The 17,787-nt window shown below is 49.7% G+C and overlaps 1 protein-coding gene across 10 annotated transcripts in view; it reads left to right on the forward strand.

Moving 5' to 3' along the window:
* Positions 1-17,787, forward strand: part of Pla2g6 (phospholipase A2 group VI) — a 49,034-nt gene that overhangs the window by 3,048 nt on the left and 28,199 nt on the right. For 6 of the 10 annotated variants that reach the window (XM_087213894.1, XM_087213899.1, XM_087213898.1 and 3 more), the window contains exons 2-5: positions 7,076-7,109; positions 7,209-7,462; positions 16,057-16,272; positions 17,113-17,296. In XM_087213894.1, the coding sequence (XP_087070020.1) occupies positions 7,254-7,462; positions 16,057-16,272; positions 17,113-17,296 (609 nt within the window). In that variant the 5' untranslated portion in view covers positions 7,076-7,109; positions 7,209-7,253. Of the gene's footprint in view, positions 1-1,934; positions 3,638-7,075; positions 7,110-7,208; positions 7,463-16,056; positions 16,331-17,112; positions 17,297-17,787 lie in introns of those variants that run through there. The other 4 variants (XM_087213900.1, XM_087213896.1, XM_087213897.1 and 1 more) reach the window with 4 other exon arrangements.

The raw sequence follows: 17,787 nt of genomic DNA on the forward strand, positions 1-17,787 counted from the left end.
CTCTCGGGGCTTCACTGTCCCCATGTGCTGGACAAATGTGATGATTGCACCCTCTGAGGGCGCTGGTAGAAGTGGACCCCTGTGCTGACTGAAGGGTGGTGGCCTGGTGAGAGGACGGGGCCTGCATGTGGCATCACACCCCTGTGCTGGGTTTGCGGTAGTAAGAGCTGCAGGCAGGAAGTTGGGGCAACAGCAGGCTTGGTGCGCTGGGCAGAACCGTGTCCTCAGCTCACTATCCTGATAGGGCAGGATTGGCCACTCAGGAGGAGGTCACTTTCCTGCTGTAGGGGCTGGCAGCCATTGTTCCAGTCATGGGACATCCTGTCACAAGCGGCAGGGCTGTGGGGCCCTGTTTCCACTATGGGCTGTGCTCTGCTTTAGGAACCTTGCATGACCCGGCCAGTGAGGTGAGCTCCTGGCTTCTTTCACTGCTCCCCAGGCAACTGTCCTGCCCTGAGGCATCAGTTGTCATCTTTGGAGGGGAGGGAGCACAGGGCCTACTGGAGCAGGAGCAAGCACAGCTGTCAGCACCTGGCAGGTCATGAGCAGAACTTTCCAGAGTGGAGCCTAGCAAGGGACTGGCCTGACACTTGGTGGCACTGCCAAGGCTCTGCAGGTGGCAGCGGTGTAGGAGGTTCTCTGTGGCCACTGAGCTCCCATAGTGGTTAGGTTAGCACGGGTTGCATTTGAGCCTGAACTTCAGTGGTGGCTGGGGACTGGCCTGGTGGCACTGCTGTCCCCTGCAGGGAAGTGAGTCTTGGGGTGCCAGGCCTGTGGAGTTCATTACAGAGGTTCATTCATTTGTTTTCATCCATAAAGTCCGTCAGTGTTTATCAGACATCACTGTGAGCCAGGCCCAGTGTGCTACGTGCTTTGGGAACAAAAGCCAGCAGGGGCAGCCTTGATACACCTCTGAGATGGGCGTGCTCTGGGTAGTGTGGGGGTGCTGAGAAGAGCTGAGGGGCAGAGCAGGGCAGGACAGGGCTTTTGGAGGAGGTGGCTGCTGAAGAGTGCCTTGAAAGTCAAGAAGGGATTTATTCATTGTTGAAAGGTCTCTTACTGAGTGTGTATTTTGGGACAGGTTAAGAAAGTGGGGAGGAGCCTGGCATAGTGGCACACACCTGTAATCCCAGCACTCTAGGAGGCTGAGGCAGGAGGATTGTGAAAAATGACTAAGACAGCACAACAATTGTTTCCATTTTGCCTATGTGCCAAAACTGTGGGAGGCTGAGTTTAAGTGCCAGTAGACTAATTGATCTTGGGAAAATACTTTAAGGCAGCCCAATGTTGAGGCTGTGGCATGGTTACTGGTGGTTGCTTTTTTTTTTTTTTTTCCCACAGTACTGGGGATTGAACTCAGGACCTTGTGCTTGGGGGCCCAGTGTGGCACCACTGAGCTAAATCCCCGGCCACACTGGTGGCTGCTTTTAACCAGATGTATATTGAGAATCAAGAACAAAAAGCAGAATATGAGTATTTGCAAGACTCAAATTTTGGCTCCAAAAGAACCACATGTAAAGTTGGGGCCAGAGGAGGTATGGTTGCTGAAGAGTTTAGTAAAATTAGAAAGACACCAAGTAATTTGAAGTGGGACAAGAAGAAAGATGCCTTGAGGAATCAGCAAGACTTCATCCATTACAGCCTCAAGGGTGGAAAAGTACAAACCTTTTCTTTGAGAAGACAGTCCCTGGGATTCTTGCTCTAGAAAGGCCATCTAGGGAATTGGTTCCCTGGGATTAATTTCACTGTGCTCAGCCATCTAGGCAGTCAGAGGCTGCTGAGGTCATGGTCCGAAGGACCCAGATACTGCTCTCACTGGCAGCAGGCTTTGGCATAGTGTGTGGCTAGGATGCTAGTTTTTCAGAAATGGCAGAATGCAAGAGTCATGGAGTCATGGAAATTTCCACCCATATTTCTTTCTTTTTTTTTTTTTTTTGGTACTGGGGATTGAACTCAGGTCCTTATGCTTGCGCAGCAGGTGGTGAAACTACTGAGCTAAATCCCCGTCCCTTCCACCCATATTTCAGTGGAAGGCCTGGGTGGCCAGCAATTTGCCCATGAGAGAGCAGTGTGTGAAGCTGTGGGAGTAAAACCAAAGGTGCATGTCCCAGGAAGTTGGAGATGTCAGGAACATGAGACAGCTGCCAAGGAAAGCCACAGGCAGTGAGTGAGCCAGCCCAAGAGAGAGGCCGAGAGCTGCAACCAACAGGCCCTTAGAGGCAGGGCTGCCCAAACCCTTTGGAACTCATGACTCACACCATGTGCCCTGGATCCCGGACGTGGAGCTATAGGACTTAATGTCCACCCCTCTGGCTTCCAGCCTTGCCTTGGTCCAATTCTTTTCTTTCCCATTATTCTTTCCTTTTGGAATGGGAATATTTACCCTGTACCATTGTATCTTGGTATAATATAACTTGCTTTTCAATTGCTATAGGGGTTCACAGCTAAGAGCTTGCCTTGAGACTCAGAGGAGACTTTGAACTTAGACTTTTGAGCAATGCCTAGACTGTTCAGGTTTTGCAGAAGGGATTGGTGCATTTTTGGTTGTATGCAGGGTGGTTACATCATTTTAAGTGGTTGTTTGACCTCGTTAACGTCTGTATTTAGAGATTAAATATGGTGTAAGGCAGTGTGTTTGGGTATTCAGTTGGCAATAAGTGGAATGTGGGGCTGGGGATTTAGCTCAGTGGTGCTGCCTCCTGCCTCACAAGTGCAAGGTCCTGAGTTCGATCCCCAGTAACAACAACAACAACAACAAAAGAAAGCCTATAAGTGGAATGTGATAGTTAAGCTTGATTGTCAACTTGAGTAGCTTTAGAGACACCTAGTGATTGGATTATGGGATGCTCTTTCCAATATGCTCTGCTTTTTTTTTTTTGGTACTGGGGATTGAATTTGGGACCTTGCGCTTGTGAGGCAGGCGGCAGGACCACTGAACTAAATCCCTGGCCCCTAATCTGCTCTGCTCTTTGACTATCATTAACTAAGCAGCTTTGCTGCACCATGCCCTTCTGCCATGCTGTCCCTGCCTTGGACCCATGAACTGAAACCTCTGAAACTGTGAGCCAAGTAAGCTCCTCTTTAAGTTGAGGATATCAGGTATGTTGTCCAGCCATGGCAACACGGACCAATACCAGCAGGTTGGGAGGCTGTGCTAGGAGGGTGTCCAATGGAGAAGACAGTAGTGGCCTGAGTGGCAGCCCACTTCTTATTCTGTGTCCTACTTTGCTGCTGGGCAGGAAGAACCTAGCTCTGGGCTCTGAGGTCAGGGGAACGGGAGAAATACGATCGGAACAGGAGAGTGGCACCCACTATCCCTTCCTCCTCTCTTGCCACCTTCCTGGATGTCCCTGCTGTGACTATTCTAGAATGTGGCCAGTGATTTTTGTTTTCTTTCTTCCCTTGAAGATAAAATGGCTGCTGTTTGTGTGGCACAGTGGGACAGCGTCCCGAGCTCTTTCCTCTCTTGCATCATTCTACACCCTCGCCAGCCCTGGGAGGCTGACTAGGAGCCAGTTCTGTCCTTCTGTGACCACTCTGCCGTGTCCCCAGCAGCTGGTGCTGGGCCGTGGGCAGGGACACAAGGAGGGTCCTCACAGGGAGCGGGGATCTTTCTTTGAGGCAGCTGAACCCTCTGGTGAGTTTCCTCCTTCAACTCAAGTGGGCTCCTGGGTGCCGGGTGCCCTAAATACCCCTCCCCAGAGCCACTCTGGGTTGCCTGGCTGATCTGTGAAGCTTTTCATTGCTCCTGAGCCAGGCTGACCCCATGGGCACCCAGGGCTCAGCCTGCACTCCTACTTTCCTTAGAAACTCTAGTCATTTTGCATATAATTTGGAAAATAGAGAAAAGCAAAAAAAAAAGAAGAAGAAAAGAAAAGAAAAATAGCCCATGTACCTAATCTACTCTCTTAGTATATACTGTTTTTTTTTTTGGTACTGGGAATCGAATTCAGGACCTTGTGCTTGTGCGGCAGGTGACGGAACCACTGAGCTAAATCCCTGGCCCTAGTATATACTTTTTATCAGACTATTTTTTTTCCCTGCATAATACTCACTCTGTTGAATTCTGTTTTGGCAAATGTTCCTTGAGCCATGCATTGTGCCATGGGGATGCCCGAGGTGAAAAGACTCAGCAGCTGCTGGCAAGTAGCTCAGACTCTGGGGCTGGCGCCTCTTGCCTCCTCCACCTATTCTCTGTGTGACTTTGGGAATGTCACTTTCCCTCCCTGTTGCTTGTGTTGCTTGTGTGTGAAGTGAGGAAAATGACAGTAAGCACTTTGTAGGGTGACTGTGTTGTATAGATGACATGATGAATACCTGCAAAGCTCTGAGGACAGTACCAGGGCACAGGGAGGAGCCAGGCGTGTTCATTGTGGTGATCATTACAAAGCTTGAGGTCTGGCAGGAGGGCACAAGGGAGAGATGGTTTCTGTTTTGTTTCTTGGTGCTAGAGATGGAGCTCCAGGCTCCTCACGGACTTGAAGAGCGGTCACAGCCGGTCCAGACAGACAGACAGGGGACAGCCCCTGTGTCAAGTGGCCATGTGGTCGTGAGCAGGCACAGAGGTGCTCGTTGGCTTGGCTTTCTGGACAGCTGTGGTCTGGAGCTGACAGCTGTGAAGCTGGAGCTGGGCTGGGAGGACAGTTGAGACCGCGGGGACAGCCTGCTGTCCTTGCCATTTGCAGAGCAGGTGCAGTGTGGTGTGGCCCCGAGCTCTTCCTGCATGGTTGCCGTCTTCACGTTGCAGCTTCTCGTGACCACAGTGTCTCTGGGTAATGGTGTCTGGTGCGCGAAAGCCTCTGTCCTCCTCCCACTGGGGACCAGTGCAGCGTGTGCCTGCCGTGTCTTCATTTTAGAGGACTTCCCTGGGGCCAGGTCCTGCCCGTGGGGTCCCTCCCTCCCCCCTCCAGCTTCTCTGTCCTCAGGGCCCCAAGTATGGGAGAAAACAGGAAACACATTCTCATTTTGTCCCTGCTATTCTCATTTCTCCTCCTTTAAGGAGAAGAAAACTGAGGCTCATGGTGTCCTCACACAGTACCTTACGACTGATCCCAAAAAGAGTGACGTCACAGTGCTTTTTAGAATGTTTTCAGAGCTCTAAGCCTCAGTGTCCTTATCTGTAAAAGGGGGTGATCAAAGTAAGCCCAGCTAGTGTTTACTGAACTTTTATTATCTGCCAGGTGCTATGATTAGGCACCCAGTCCTCAGATTACAGATGAGGAAACAGAGACAAAGAGAGGTTAAGTAACTCACCCACAGTAGCACAGTAGTAAGTGCTGAGGCTGGGATTTGAACCTGGCCTGGCTCCACATCTGTGCTGAGCTCTCAGCACATGGGCCTCACATGGTTTTGTAGGTAAATTAGGCTTAGCCCAGGGCATACTACATAGTAGGTGGTCGTCTTAGTCACCTTCCCGTTGCTGAGACATGATACCCGATGTCTGCACCTCAAAGGAGGAGAGGTTTGTTTTGGGGTCACGGTTTCAGTCCCTGGTCAGCCCGCGTTGGGCCAGAAACTGAATGGCGGAGGGCCACAGCAGAGGAAAAGGTGCTCAGCCCATGGCAGCCAGGAGGAGCCAGGAACAAGAACACAACCTCCCAGGTCACATCCCTGGTGACCCACTTCCTAACTGCTCATTCGGCCATGAACTTGTTCACTGCGGAATCCACTGTTGGGTAGAGCACCCTATGAGCCCATCACCTTCCACACACATGAGGCTTTGGGGGGACATTTTAGATTTTAGCCATAATGCTAGTCAGTAAATGTCTCCTGCTGTAATTACAGTGGTCTCCCCAGCAGACGCCTGGATGCATGGGTAGTACCTAAAACCATATATCCAGGTGCCGGGGATTTAGCTCAATGGTGCCACCTCCTGCCTCGTAAGCACAAGGTCCTGAGTTCAATCCCCGGTACTAAAAAATAAGAGATAAAACATAACCAGCACTTTAGGGTTTTGGGATGTCCAAATCACCAGCGTCACTGCCCTCGTGCTTTGAGGCTGTTGCTAACTCACTCAGACGTCAGCATTGCAGCACTGTGAAGGTGCCCTGGAAACTGAGCTGGGTTCAGGTGACTAACGGGCTGGTAGTATGTGCAGTAGACGGTTTCACAGAGAAATGGATTCACAGCCCCGGTGGGACACAGGCGTGGTGCAAGATTTCACCATGCTATCAGAAGAGTACAGTTTATATCTTCTGAGTCATTTATTTCTGGAATTTTCCACGTTATATTGTCAGACTGTAGTCACAGAAACCGCAGAAAGCAGTACCTTGGCTAAGGGGCTGTGTGGTGGGTTGACCCTTACTCGGTTAGGTGACGTGAGGCCTCTTGGTTTTTATCTCCCTCTGTCCCTGTGGCTCCTCATTGCCTGGGCCAGGGCAGGACAAGGCTGTGAACCAGTGTCCTCTCCAATGCCGCTGTCCTCCAGGGCACCCACACTGCCATACTCTGTCCTCACTGACCTCTGCTTTCAGCAGGTGACATTGTGGCACAGAGCAGGGATTATTGCCAAGATTTGATGCCAGTACCTTAGGAAGGCAGTGTGCTTTCTGGGGACCCAGGAATCTTAATTCTGTTACCCAAACCAGGCTCTTCCCCAGCAGAAACACTGACACTGAATCGCCAAACATCCCTGCAACCCGCATCCAAGTTTATGTGTCATGAGTCCTCGTGCTTACCCTCATTCCGTGGAGTGGCTTCTCTCAGGCTCCTTGGGAACCAGGACAGCAGGGAGCAGAGGAGATACTTGCTGTCCTTCCTGCTGATGGACTCTTAGGTCCTGGTTCCTTTTTGGTGCCTAGTAAAGAGGGGACACTGATTTGCTTGTGGACTTGAAACAACCTGTGCCCAGCTCTTTGGTTGCCAAGTATTGTTTCTAGGACTTTGGTGGCGAGAGCCCCCTACCTGCCCAGGGCCTTGCATGGTACCACCCGCCATAGAAGGGGAAACTGAGTCTCTGCCCAGGACACTGGGGAGTAAAGGGCGTCCTTCTCCTGGGTCCCCAGCCTGGCCAAGGGCTCTGGAGTTCCCCTGAGACCTACCTTCCTTGTTATCTCTCTCTTTCCCTCCTTTCCAGGTCCCTGCAGGCCCAGGATCCAGGGACAGCAGTGGTGAGGAGCAGCTGGGTGCCCATGCATGATGTGGCTGCATGTGGTAAGGTGGGCGTGGGAGACCAAGCCCACCTGACTGGAGACCCCTTTTTCTTCTAGACTGAGGGTTCGGGCAGCGGGGCCTCCTTGCCTGCTGTGCAGAGGATGCAGTTCTTCGGCCGCCTGGTCAACACCCTCAGTAATGTCACCACCTTGTTCTCCAATCCATTCCGAGTGAAGGCGGTGGCCCTGACTGACTATGCCTCAAGTAGCCGGGTCCTGGAGGAAGGGCAGCTGATCCTGTTCCAGAACACTTCCAGTCGCACCTGGGACTGCATCCTGGTCAACCCCAGGAACTCTCAGAGTGGCTTCCGGTGAGTGATAGCAGCTGCGTCTCTCTTTTGATTCCCCAAGCTGGAGGTGGGATGGTGGGGAAGCAGCTCCTTCAGGAATCTGTTGGAGGTCTGGGGAGTGAGGAGGGGGCACCACTCTGGAAGGTGGGATGTGAGGAGAGGCTGAGTTGTTCCCTGTGTAGACAGAGGAAGGAAGGTGGGGGACCGAGGAGGGCCAAGTCAGGTGAGGCCTGCTCTGGTGACCTTAGCCCGGGTCTTGGAAGGCATAAATGTCTTCCTGGGGCTGGCCAGGGTTTGTTGGGGACCTGTTAGGGCTGGCCAGGCCCAGACTCCCAGGGTGGGGTAGGGAGCCAGGACAGAGCCGAGGGCACTGGGCCAGCTGCAGGGCCAGCTGGGAAGAGACAGGCATGGCCAGGCCTGCAATGTGGGGTCTGCTGGGGCTCAGCAGGCCAGTGTTGAAGGGGGGAGGCACATACTGATGTCCCCTTTGCTTCTTGCTCATCCATCTGGCCATCCTGTTCTGTCATCCATCCATTCAGCATGTGCTGGGCACCTGCACTGCAGTATCTCCAGAGTCCCGGGGCAGGCCCAGCCGGCTTTGAGGTGACAGACATGATCTATGTCTTTAAGGAACATGTAAAGTGGTGAGGGAGGCCACCTACTCACGGGCTCCATAACCTCCCGTGAGGACCCCAGGGGCAGGGACACAGGAAGCCATCACTTCCTGGTGGGCTGCCCAGCGCTCTGGGAGCCACTGTGGAAGAATGACAAGGGGTTATCTGGCAGGACAACGCGGACAGGTTGTTCTAGACCTGTGGAGGTGCAGGGTGTGGGGTGCACAAGAAAACAGCTGGGGTCCTTCTGACCGGGACGTGTGATACCATGAGTCTCAGGAGGTGGCACTCTGAGGACCAGGGCCCAGATGCCAGAAGAAGAGGGCAGGCGTCTTGGGCCCAGTCAGTCAGGTGAGATCTCAGAACCTGGCTCCCCAAGGAAACTGAGGAAGAGGCTCCTGGAGCAGGCACTTGGGCTAAGAGAGGAACACAGTGGCCATTGCAAGATGCCAACTTTAGCACAGCAGGGCCAGCCAGATGCTGAGCAGTGGGGTGTACAGCTGCAGGCTGCTGGGGAGGCACAGCTGGCTAGAGTAGGGGTCTGCTTCCTGGAGGACACTCAGTGCTATTTTCTTTGTATGTGTGTGGAATAAATGAATGAATATGTTTCCATTCAGCATTCTCCCAGGGTGGTGGACGACTATTGGATTCAGGACAGTACAGGGTGAGCTGGGAAGCTGGAAAGCAGAGGTGGAAGGCAGAGGCTGGGCCACAGGAGCAGAAGTTGTGAAGAGCTGCAAAAATGGCAATGCCAAGGCCGAGAAGTGTGACCCAGAAGTGGGGGCTATGGGTGGCCACAGCCTCAGAGCAAGGGTCAGGCACGCACTGGGGCTCTGGCATTCTCATCCATGTGTGGTCAGTGATTTTTCTTTTGCTCTAACAAAATACCCGAAGTTGGGTACTTATAAAGAAAGGAGGTTTGTTTGGTTCACAGTTTTAGAGGCGAAAGTCTTAAGATTGGGCCGTCCCATTTATTGGCCCCTGGTAAGGTCCCCTTTGGTGGTGTCCAAGATGGTGGTGGTATCATGGTAGGAGTACATGGGGATGATCACAGGGTGAAACCGGAAGCCAGCAAGTAGGGAGAGATGCCTCTTACTCTTTTTATTTTATGTTTTGGTTTGTTGAGACAGACTGTATAGTCCAGGCTGGACTTGAACTCACTGTGTAGCCCAGGCTGGCGTCAGATTTGCAGTGATCCTTCTGCCTCAGCCTCCCGAGTGCAAGGATTACAGGCATGTACCACATGTTCGCTGATCTTTTCATTCCAACTTCTGGGGAGAATACCTGCAAGACCAGCATGGATCCCTTCCACTGGCAACACCCCCACTGGCTCCTTGCCTCCCACTTTCTCCTTTTGCTTTTTTGAGACAGGGTCTCACTATGTAGTCCAGGCTGGTCTTGAATTCACTGTGTAACCCAGGCTGGCCTTGAACTCACGGTGATCCTCCTGCCTCAGCCTCCAGAGTGCTGAGATTACAGGCATGTGCCACTACGCCCAACTTGCCTCCCACTCTTAAAGCTTGTACCACCCCTTAATACTGCCACACTGGGGACCCTACATGAACACTAGGGGATAAACCACGGAAGCTGGGGGGCCACTGCAGCATCCCCACCTCCTCTGAACACCCTGCAGTTTGTGAGGAGGGCCGGGTCTGCTAGGACTCCTCTTCCTGGGATCAGTTTACCTTTTAGATATCTCCAGCTCCTTGGGGGATGGAGTGAGGCCCTGCCAAGTCCTTGGGCTTTGTTACCTAAAGCCCGAAGCCCACATCGCCCCTTCTGGCTGGAGAGATTGGAGCCACCCGTGCAGATACAGATGGTGACACCGGCACATTCACAGTATCTATTTCATTAGTGCCCACTGTGTGCCAGGAACCATTACAATCATTGACTCACCATGCCCTCTTGCGGCCCTGGGAGGCGGGGTGTTGCCGATGGACCCCTCTTGCAGATGAGGGGACGCAGGCTGAAGTGGCTCGCCCAAAGTCACACAGCTATTCAGTAGCACAGTCACCCACACCCCAGCATCCTGGCTGTAGAAACACCCTGTTTTCTTACTCCAGGGCCCCCTTGCAGGGCGACAAGCCAGGTGGGGCACTGATCCCTGCCTGACGTATGGCACCAGCTCTGACTCTTCTTGTTTGAGCTCCTGGACAGCACTCGCCTTCCTGTGTACCTTAGAATGCCATCGGTACCTCTATTCCTTGTACAAATTAATCATTTACAATTGACATTTACTGTGACATATGATGTTTGATGAACCGGGCAGCCCCTCACTGGTATCTTGGCAGACGCGGGGCTGTGCACAGCAGAAAAGGTGACCCATGTGGGACGCCTGCCCTTTGCATCCCTAAAGGGGGCTGACTTGGGGCTCTCTGGCCAGGACTGTGCCATAGAACTGTTTTTTTTTTTCATTTTTAAAATAACTTTATTATCAAACACACATACATACAAAAAATTAAAACCATTCAAAGAAGAACAATGCAAGGGGAAAAAAAACTACAATAATATTCAAATACAGTAGAAGTTAACCACAACAAAACTGAAAAGCACTCAAACATTTTTCCATATAACTTACAGCATCTCAAGCACGAGCAAGACACCAGAGGATGTGATTTGTTTCTGAAAGGTCCCCAAAACCCAACATTGAACAAATAATGATCTGGAAAAAAACTCCAGTTGGTTAGCAGACTCCACATGAGCCAAACTTCTCCCTAATTTAAATTTCGGTACAGTCATATGACACGTGATGGAAACACAATCTGAGAAATATGTTATTAGGCCATTTCATCTGTGTGTATCCTTATTTACATTTTCAGTTTCTCACACTAGAGAAACTATTCGGTATTTATACATGTGTGTCCTATTTATTTTACTTAAGAGGATGGCCTCAATATGCATCCACTTGGCTATAAATGTCTCTAGTTTCTCATTCTTTATGGCTGAGTGGTACTCCATTTTATAAAAAAACCACATCTTTATCCAGTTTCCAGTTGATGGGCACTTGGGCTGTTTCCAAGCTTTAGCTGTTACAAACTGTGCCGCTAAAAACTTGGGTGCACATACATCGCTGTGGTATGATTCTTTTAATTCTTTTGGGAAGATACCCAGCAGGGGGATAGCTAGGTCGAATGGGACCTCTAGTCCTAGTTCTTTGAGGTATCTCCCTACTGATTTCCACAGTGGTTGTACCAATCTACACTCCCTCCAACAATGGAGAAGGGTTCCTTTCTCCCCACGCCCCCGCCAGCATTTGTTATTGGTTGATTTCTTGATAGCAGCCATTCTTTCTGGGGTGAGGTGGAATCTCAGTGTTGTTTTCATCTGCATCTCTGGAATAACCAGTGATGTTGAACATTTCTTCATATGTTTATTTGCTGCTTTTACTTCTTTGTCTGAGAAATGTCTGTTCATTTCAGATGCCCATTTTTGAATTGGGTCTTTGTTGGTGGTTTCTCTTGCAGCACAGAAGCTTTTTAATAAGATAAAATCTCAGTTGTTGATTCTTTGTGCAAGTTCCCATGCTACTGAGGTTTTGTTCATAAAGTCTTTTCCTATACCAATATCTTCAAGAGTTCTACCTAACTTATCTTCCAGGAAATTTAGTGTTTCTGTCCTAATATTTAAATCTTTAATCCACTTCAATCTTAATTTAGTGCATGGTGATAGCTATAGGTCTAGTTTTAATCTTTGGCAGATTGAAATCCAGTTTTTCCAACACCGTTTATTAAATAGGCTATCTTTCCTCCAAAAAGGATGGTTGGCTCCTTTGTCAAAGATGAGGTAGCTGAGCATATCTGTAGTTGTTTCTGCATCTTCTAATCTATTCCACTGATCCTCGGGTCTATTTCTTTGCCAATACCATCCTGTTTGCCTAAAATTTCTTTTGCTATTCTAGGTCTCTTCTGGTTCCAAATGAATTTTTGGATTGTTTTCTCTAGTTCTGTGAAATATATTGTTGGAATTTCAGTCGGCATTGCATTAAACCTATATAATAGCATAGAACTGTTTTTTAGGAAACCTCAGATGGCCTGTGTCTGGCCACAAGCCTGGGGACCACTCCTTCATCCAATCATCCACCCCAGCCCGTCTCCACCAAGCAGAGTGAACAGCAGCAGGTAGCCCGACAGTGGCAAAGGCCTGTCTGGACCCAGCATCCAGAGATGAATGTTGTCATGGGACCCTGTGAAACCCCCCTGTCACCATGTGTCTGTGTACACATGGCCTCCCTACAAGGGTCCAGGGCTCTGCCCCTCCTGTGTTCCCATGCCTGCATGGTGATAAGTCTGTGGTCCTCAAAGGTAACGTGCTTGACATGAAGGCCGGGGGCCGCTGGTCCTGCTAGGGTCTGGAGGACCTGACCAGGGGAAGGTGACAGGAAAGAGAAGTGCTCTGTGGTGTGGGGCATTAGACACCCCTCTAGCCTGGTGACTCAGGGCTATTTTTGATCCAAGACCCTCTTGAGAGTCCCAAGGGAACTTGTCCTGTGCCAAATGGCTTCCACCGTTTTGCCTGCAAGTTCAGGAGCTTTGCAAACACACTGAGTTCAGCCGCAGGCCTCTCCTCCACCCCTAGCAGGGAGAGTCCACTCAGAAGACTCCCAGCAGCTCTCACTGGGGCTGTGTCCTAGAAGAGAAGATGCCCCGCGCTCCAGTGCACCAGCCACCCCAGGCTCCGTCCACTCCCTCTGTGACCTTTCCAGGGTCCCCCTGGAGGACACTGTCCTCTGTAGCTACGGCCTTTCTCCCCTGGGTCTGGAGGGGGCACAGGGTCCCCTTCACCTCAGCCTTGACCCTCAAGTTGGCCTGTGATGCCACCCACTCTTGCTGGCCTGCTGTGTGCAGTATTCTGTCCACAGCCTCCACCGCAAAGGCGTTTCCCATTACCATGCAAATGTGTTCTTTGTTCTTAAAAACAAAAACGAAAAAACAGGAAAACCCCCCTGATGCCACTTTCCCTCCAGGCACTGGTTATATTCAGCTATCTTTATTCCTCTTCTCCTATTCTGTCTCTTTAAACTTGTCTAAGATGATGAACTATAACATACATACAGAAAAGCATGTACGGCTCTGATTTATCAGACACCTCTGTATCACCACCCATGTCAAGAAGCAACATCTTAGTCCCCCAGAAGCCTGCTTTTGTCCCCTTTCTCCTGCAGCAGGTAACTGGTAGCCTTTCATGTGGGTTGCTGCGTGTGTGTGTGTGCGTAGCTGCGGGAGTCATAGTCATCCCAGCCGCAGTCCATTGTAGGCTGGACCGTGTGTACACAGCGCGATGGTCCTTTAGGATTTTATGGCCCAGTGACTTCATCTCCATCCTTGTTCATATCAGTGACCTCTGTGAGGTGTGCACAGTGGCACATTTCTCAGAACATGGCCCTGTCATTCAGCAGCACATGACTGTATTATGTCATAATTTTATTATTTGTTCTACTGTTGATGTAACTTTAGATTATTTCTTGCTTTCTTGGTGCATGTAGTATGCATGCATATCTGCTCTGCATCAACCTTACCAACTTTCCTAGATAAAAGCCCATTTCTTTTCCTACCTGCAGTGAGTAAGTTTCTCTTACTTTGTATCCTCTGACACTGGGTGTTGTCTGCTTTAAAATTTGTAGTCATTCTTTGGGGCATCCAATGATAATGTTCTTTCAGTTTATTTTGCATTTGCCTCACTAACAATGAAGTTAATAACCATTTTGATAACCATTTCAGTATCTTCAGTGGTTTGTGTGTGTTCCAGATACACACCCTTTATTGTTCAGCCTTACACTCAGTGTTTGCCTTTTCATTCTTAATGGTGTCTATCGATAAACCAGAATTCTTGTTTTTTGTTTTTTGGGTTTTTTTCAGAATTCTTGGTTTTAATTAAGTCACATTTATTCCCCTTGTGCTACTGGTGTGTTTGTGTGTCCTATATAAGAAAGACCTCTATCTAAATACTTCACAAAAGTCCTTCTGTCTCCTATTTTCTGAAAATTAGTAATGCACATTATTTCTTTCATAAATATAGGAATCCATCGGAAGCTGGGGTGTTTATGGGAGGGTTATAGAAGATGGATTTGGTGTCTGACAGATGCAGTACTGTCAGGTTGTCTTCTCACATCAGCATTGGTGCTTTCAAGCAGTTTGTCCATTTTATCTAAGTTTTCAAATTGTTGGCGTAATTGTTCGTAAACTCTGTTATAATATATGAGGGAATCTAGGACCAGGGATTTAGTTCAGTGGTGCCGCTGCCTGCCTCGCAAACGCAAGGTCCCGAGTTCGATTCCCGGTATCAAAAAACAAAACAAACAAACAAAATATATGAGGGATCTAAAGGAATGGTACTTGATGTCTTCTGTGTGTCTTGTTTGGTTTTGCTAGAGGTTTGGCAATTTCTAAAACCTTTTCAAAGAACCAACTTCTGTCTTTTTCCCCCCAGTAATGGGCATTGAGCCTTGGACCTTCACACCGAGCTACATCCTCAGCCCTTTTTAATTTTTCTTCTGAGACAGGGTTTCACTGGGTCACTAAATTCCCCAAGCTGAACTCAAACTTTTGATTCTTTTGCCTCAGCCTCGCAGAATGCATGTGCCACCACACCTGTTTTTTAAAATTTGTCTACTTTATATTTCACTGATTCCTGTTTTTACTTTTAACCTACTTTTTTTTCTACCATGTTTGCTATTCTTTTTCTATCTTTTGGAGATGAAAGTTTAAGTGATTTTTAAAATTTTTTAGTTAAAAACTCCATAGCATCCATGCTATGCTGTATTTTTACCATTCAATTAAAAATATTTTCTAGCCAGGTATGGTGGTGCACACCTGTAATCCCGGCATTCTGGGAGACTCAGGCAGGAAGATTGCAAGTTTGAGTCCAGCCTGGGCAACTTTGCATTTTTGTGTGTTTCATTTTAGTTAGCTTTATTGAGATGTGATTTATGAAAGATAAAAGTGACCGATATTAGGTGAACCATTGCTGGGTTTGGTAAAGGTGTACACCATGTAACCACCACCATGGTGAAGATGCAGTCCGTCCCTGTTGCCCCTGGGATTGCCTCTGTGCTCTGTCAAAGTAAATCCCGTGCCTGCCTCAGCCCTGGCAGACACTGACTCTGTCTCTGCGGTGTTGCCTTTCATCATACAGAATGTGGTTTATGAGTCTCGCTCTTACACTTAGTATATTGCTTTTACCATTTATGACTATTTTCTATGTTTTCATTTCTTATTAGCTGGGGATTATTCACTCTGCTCTTATCTTTTATGGTTTGTTGTTGTTTTGTTTTGTTTTTTGGTAATACTGAGAATTGAACCCAGAGCCTTTTGGCATATTAGGTAAGCACCCTACCACTGAGCTGCATCCTCAGTCTGTTTTGTTTTTTTTCTACCACATTCTTACTTTGCCCAGGCTGGCATTGAATTTAAGATCCTCCTATCTTAGCCTCCCCAAAATCTGGGATTATAGGCATATGCTATCACACTTGGCTACGTCCTGCATTTTCATGTATTACAAAATAAATATTTCCCTGTTCTTTTCATCTCATTTCAGTCATGCAGTCTTACATCCATAGGTGTACCATCATTGACATGCCACTTTATTGCTGACAGTTAGGTAATAGTACTTACTTAAACCTCACCAGGTACAAGGCTAGAGATGTGAGACTGGGGCCCTCAAGTGTGGTCATCGAATTGGAAAGAGGATACAACAGGGCTTTGGTTAAAGAAAATATGAAAGCACCACATGCTGGAGGAAAGAAAGGAAGAGAAAAGGAAGTGAGGGAGGAAGAAAGGGAGAGAGAAGAAATGAGGAAGGGAGAGAGAGACAGACTAGGAAAACTTTTCAAATACAAAGAAGCCCAGCCTGAACTGCACTTGGGGGCCCATGTGTGTGGCGGGGGTGGCCAGCTCACAGCCTTGGGCAAGCAGCAGCCTGTTGGGGGCCCCAAGACTTCGGACCCCTCAGGGGCCAGGCCTTGGGCCCTGGCTTACCTCAAGCCCCTCTCTGTCCCCGCTGCAGACTCTTCCAGCTGGAGTCGGAGGCCGAGGCCCTGAGGAGCTTCCAGCTGTTCTCCTCCCAGCTGCCTCCCTTCTACGAGAGCTCCGCACAGGTCCTGCACGCCGAGGTCCTGCAGCACCTCAGCGACCTCATCCGCAACCACCCAAGCTGGTCCGTGGCGCACTTGGCCGTGGAGCTGGGCATCCTCGAGTGCTTTCATCACAGCCGGGTCATCAGGTGGGTGGGCTGGGACCTGGACCATGGGTGCTGCCAGTGTGGACAGGCATGGGGCATGGTGAGTCTCCCTGTTCAGCTTCAGTTCCCTTCCTATTTCTTTCTTTTTTTCCCCCAGTACTAGAGATTAAACCAGGGCCTTTGCACTGAGCTACATCCCCAGCCCTTTTCAACTTTTTTTTTTTGAGACAGGATCTCACTAAGTTTCGGCCCCTGGGGTAGAACACAAGACTTGACTAAAGTCAGGAGGAGAAGTGTACCATTTCCCAGTGCTTACAGGGGCCTAGCCCATGGGAGCTGCTTCCCGCCCACCGTGAGCTTGGATTCCCCCAACCCCATGAAGTGTCATCCTGAGACTGTGGGACCTGTGCTGGGTCACTCAGCTGCAGAGGGCTGAGCAGGGCTTGAGCTGGTGTCTCCTTTCGAAGATGGGCCCAGAGCTCGCAACCTTATCACGCTTCACAGTTCACAGGCACGATCCTGGACCCTGTGGTGACACTTCTGTCCCTTCTTAGCACAGGCACAGCGGGTATGGTAGATAAGGTCTTGAAGCCTGGAGAGATTGTGTTGCCAAGGTTGGTGAGATTCTTGTGTTCTGTGACCCTTTCCTGGGTCACCCCCTTTCTACCTCACATTGGTGTGGCCCGGGGGCACATGCCCCAGGGCAGGCAAAGTAAAGTAAACCTGAAGCAAAGCATATCAAACACAAATGAGTCGAGACAGGCCGGACTTTGAACCAGCCAGGCTTGGAGCGTGGCCTGAGTGCTTTTGAGAACGCCCCAGTTTCCTCACCCTGTTTCTGCACTTGGGTCCCCCGAGTGATCCCCTCCCTGCCCCCTGCAGCTGCGCCAATAGCACGGAGAATGAGGAGGGCTGCACCCCCCTGCACCTGGCCTGCCGAAAGGGCGACGGGGAGATCTTGGTGGAGCTGGTGCAGTACTGCCATGCCCAGATGGATGTCACTGACAGCAAAGGAGAGACTGCCTTCCACTATGCCGTGCAGGGTGACAGCTCCCAGGTGCTACAGGTGAGCCGGAGTGGGGCCGCAGTGCCTGGTCCTAAGCACACTTCCCTGTGGCAGTGCTGTCCTTGGGCCCTGGGTTCAGACTTCACTTTAGGCTTCTCCCTGTGCCCCACCGTTACCCATGAGGCCTGGGGTCTGTTGTGGAGGGTGCACAGCTCTCTGACTTTTCCTACCTGGTACTCAAACCAAACCTAACCAGACTGCCCTGCCCCTGTAGGCATTTGTGCTGGCAGCCGTCCCCCTGTTCCATTTTTCACTTGACAGATCTTTTTTTTAATCGTGGCCAAGTAGATGGAGTGATGTTATTAAAAAGCTGCTTTATATATTAGATTGAAAGGAAATGCAGAATACTGGGTGATTTTTTTTTTTTTTTTTTTTTTTTTTGGTACCGGGGATCAAACTCGGGTCCTAGCACTTGTGCAGCAGGCAGCGAAACCACTGAGCTAAATCCCCGGCCCTGGGTGATCTTTTATTGTCTAGAATGAGTGGGTCCT

This window comes from Heterocephalus glaber, unplaced genomic scaffold (genome assembly GCF_053883595.1).
Source record: "Heterocephalus glaber isolate CG9 unplaced genomic scaffold, H.glaber_assembly_v1.0 deba00001444, whole genome shotgun sequence".
Lineage (NCBI taxonomy): Eukaryota > Metazoa > Chordata > Mammalia > Rodentia > Bathyergidae > Heterocephalus > Heterocephalus glaber.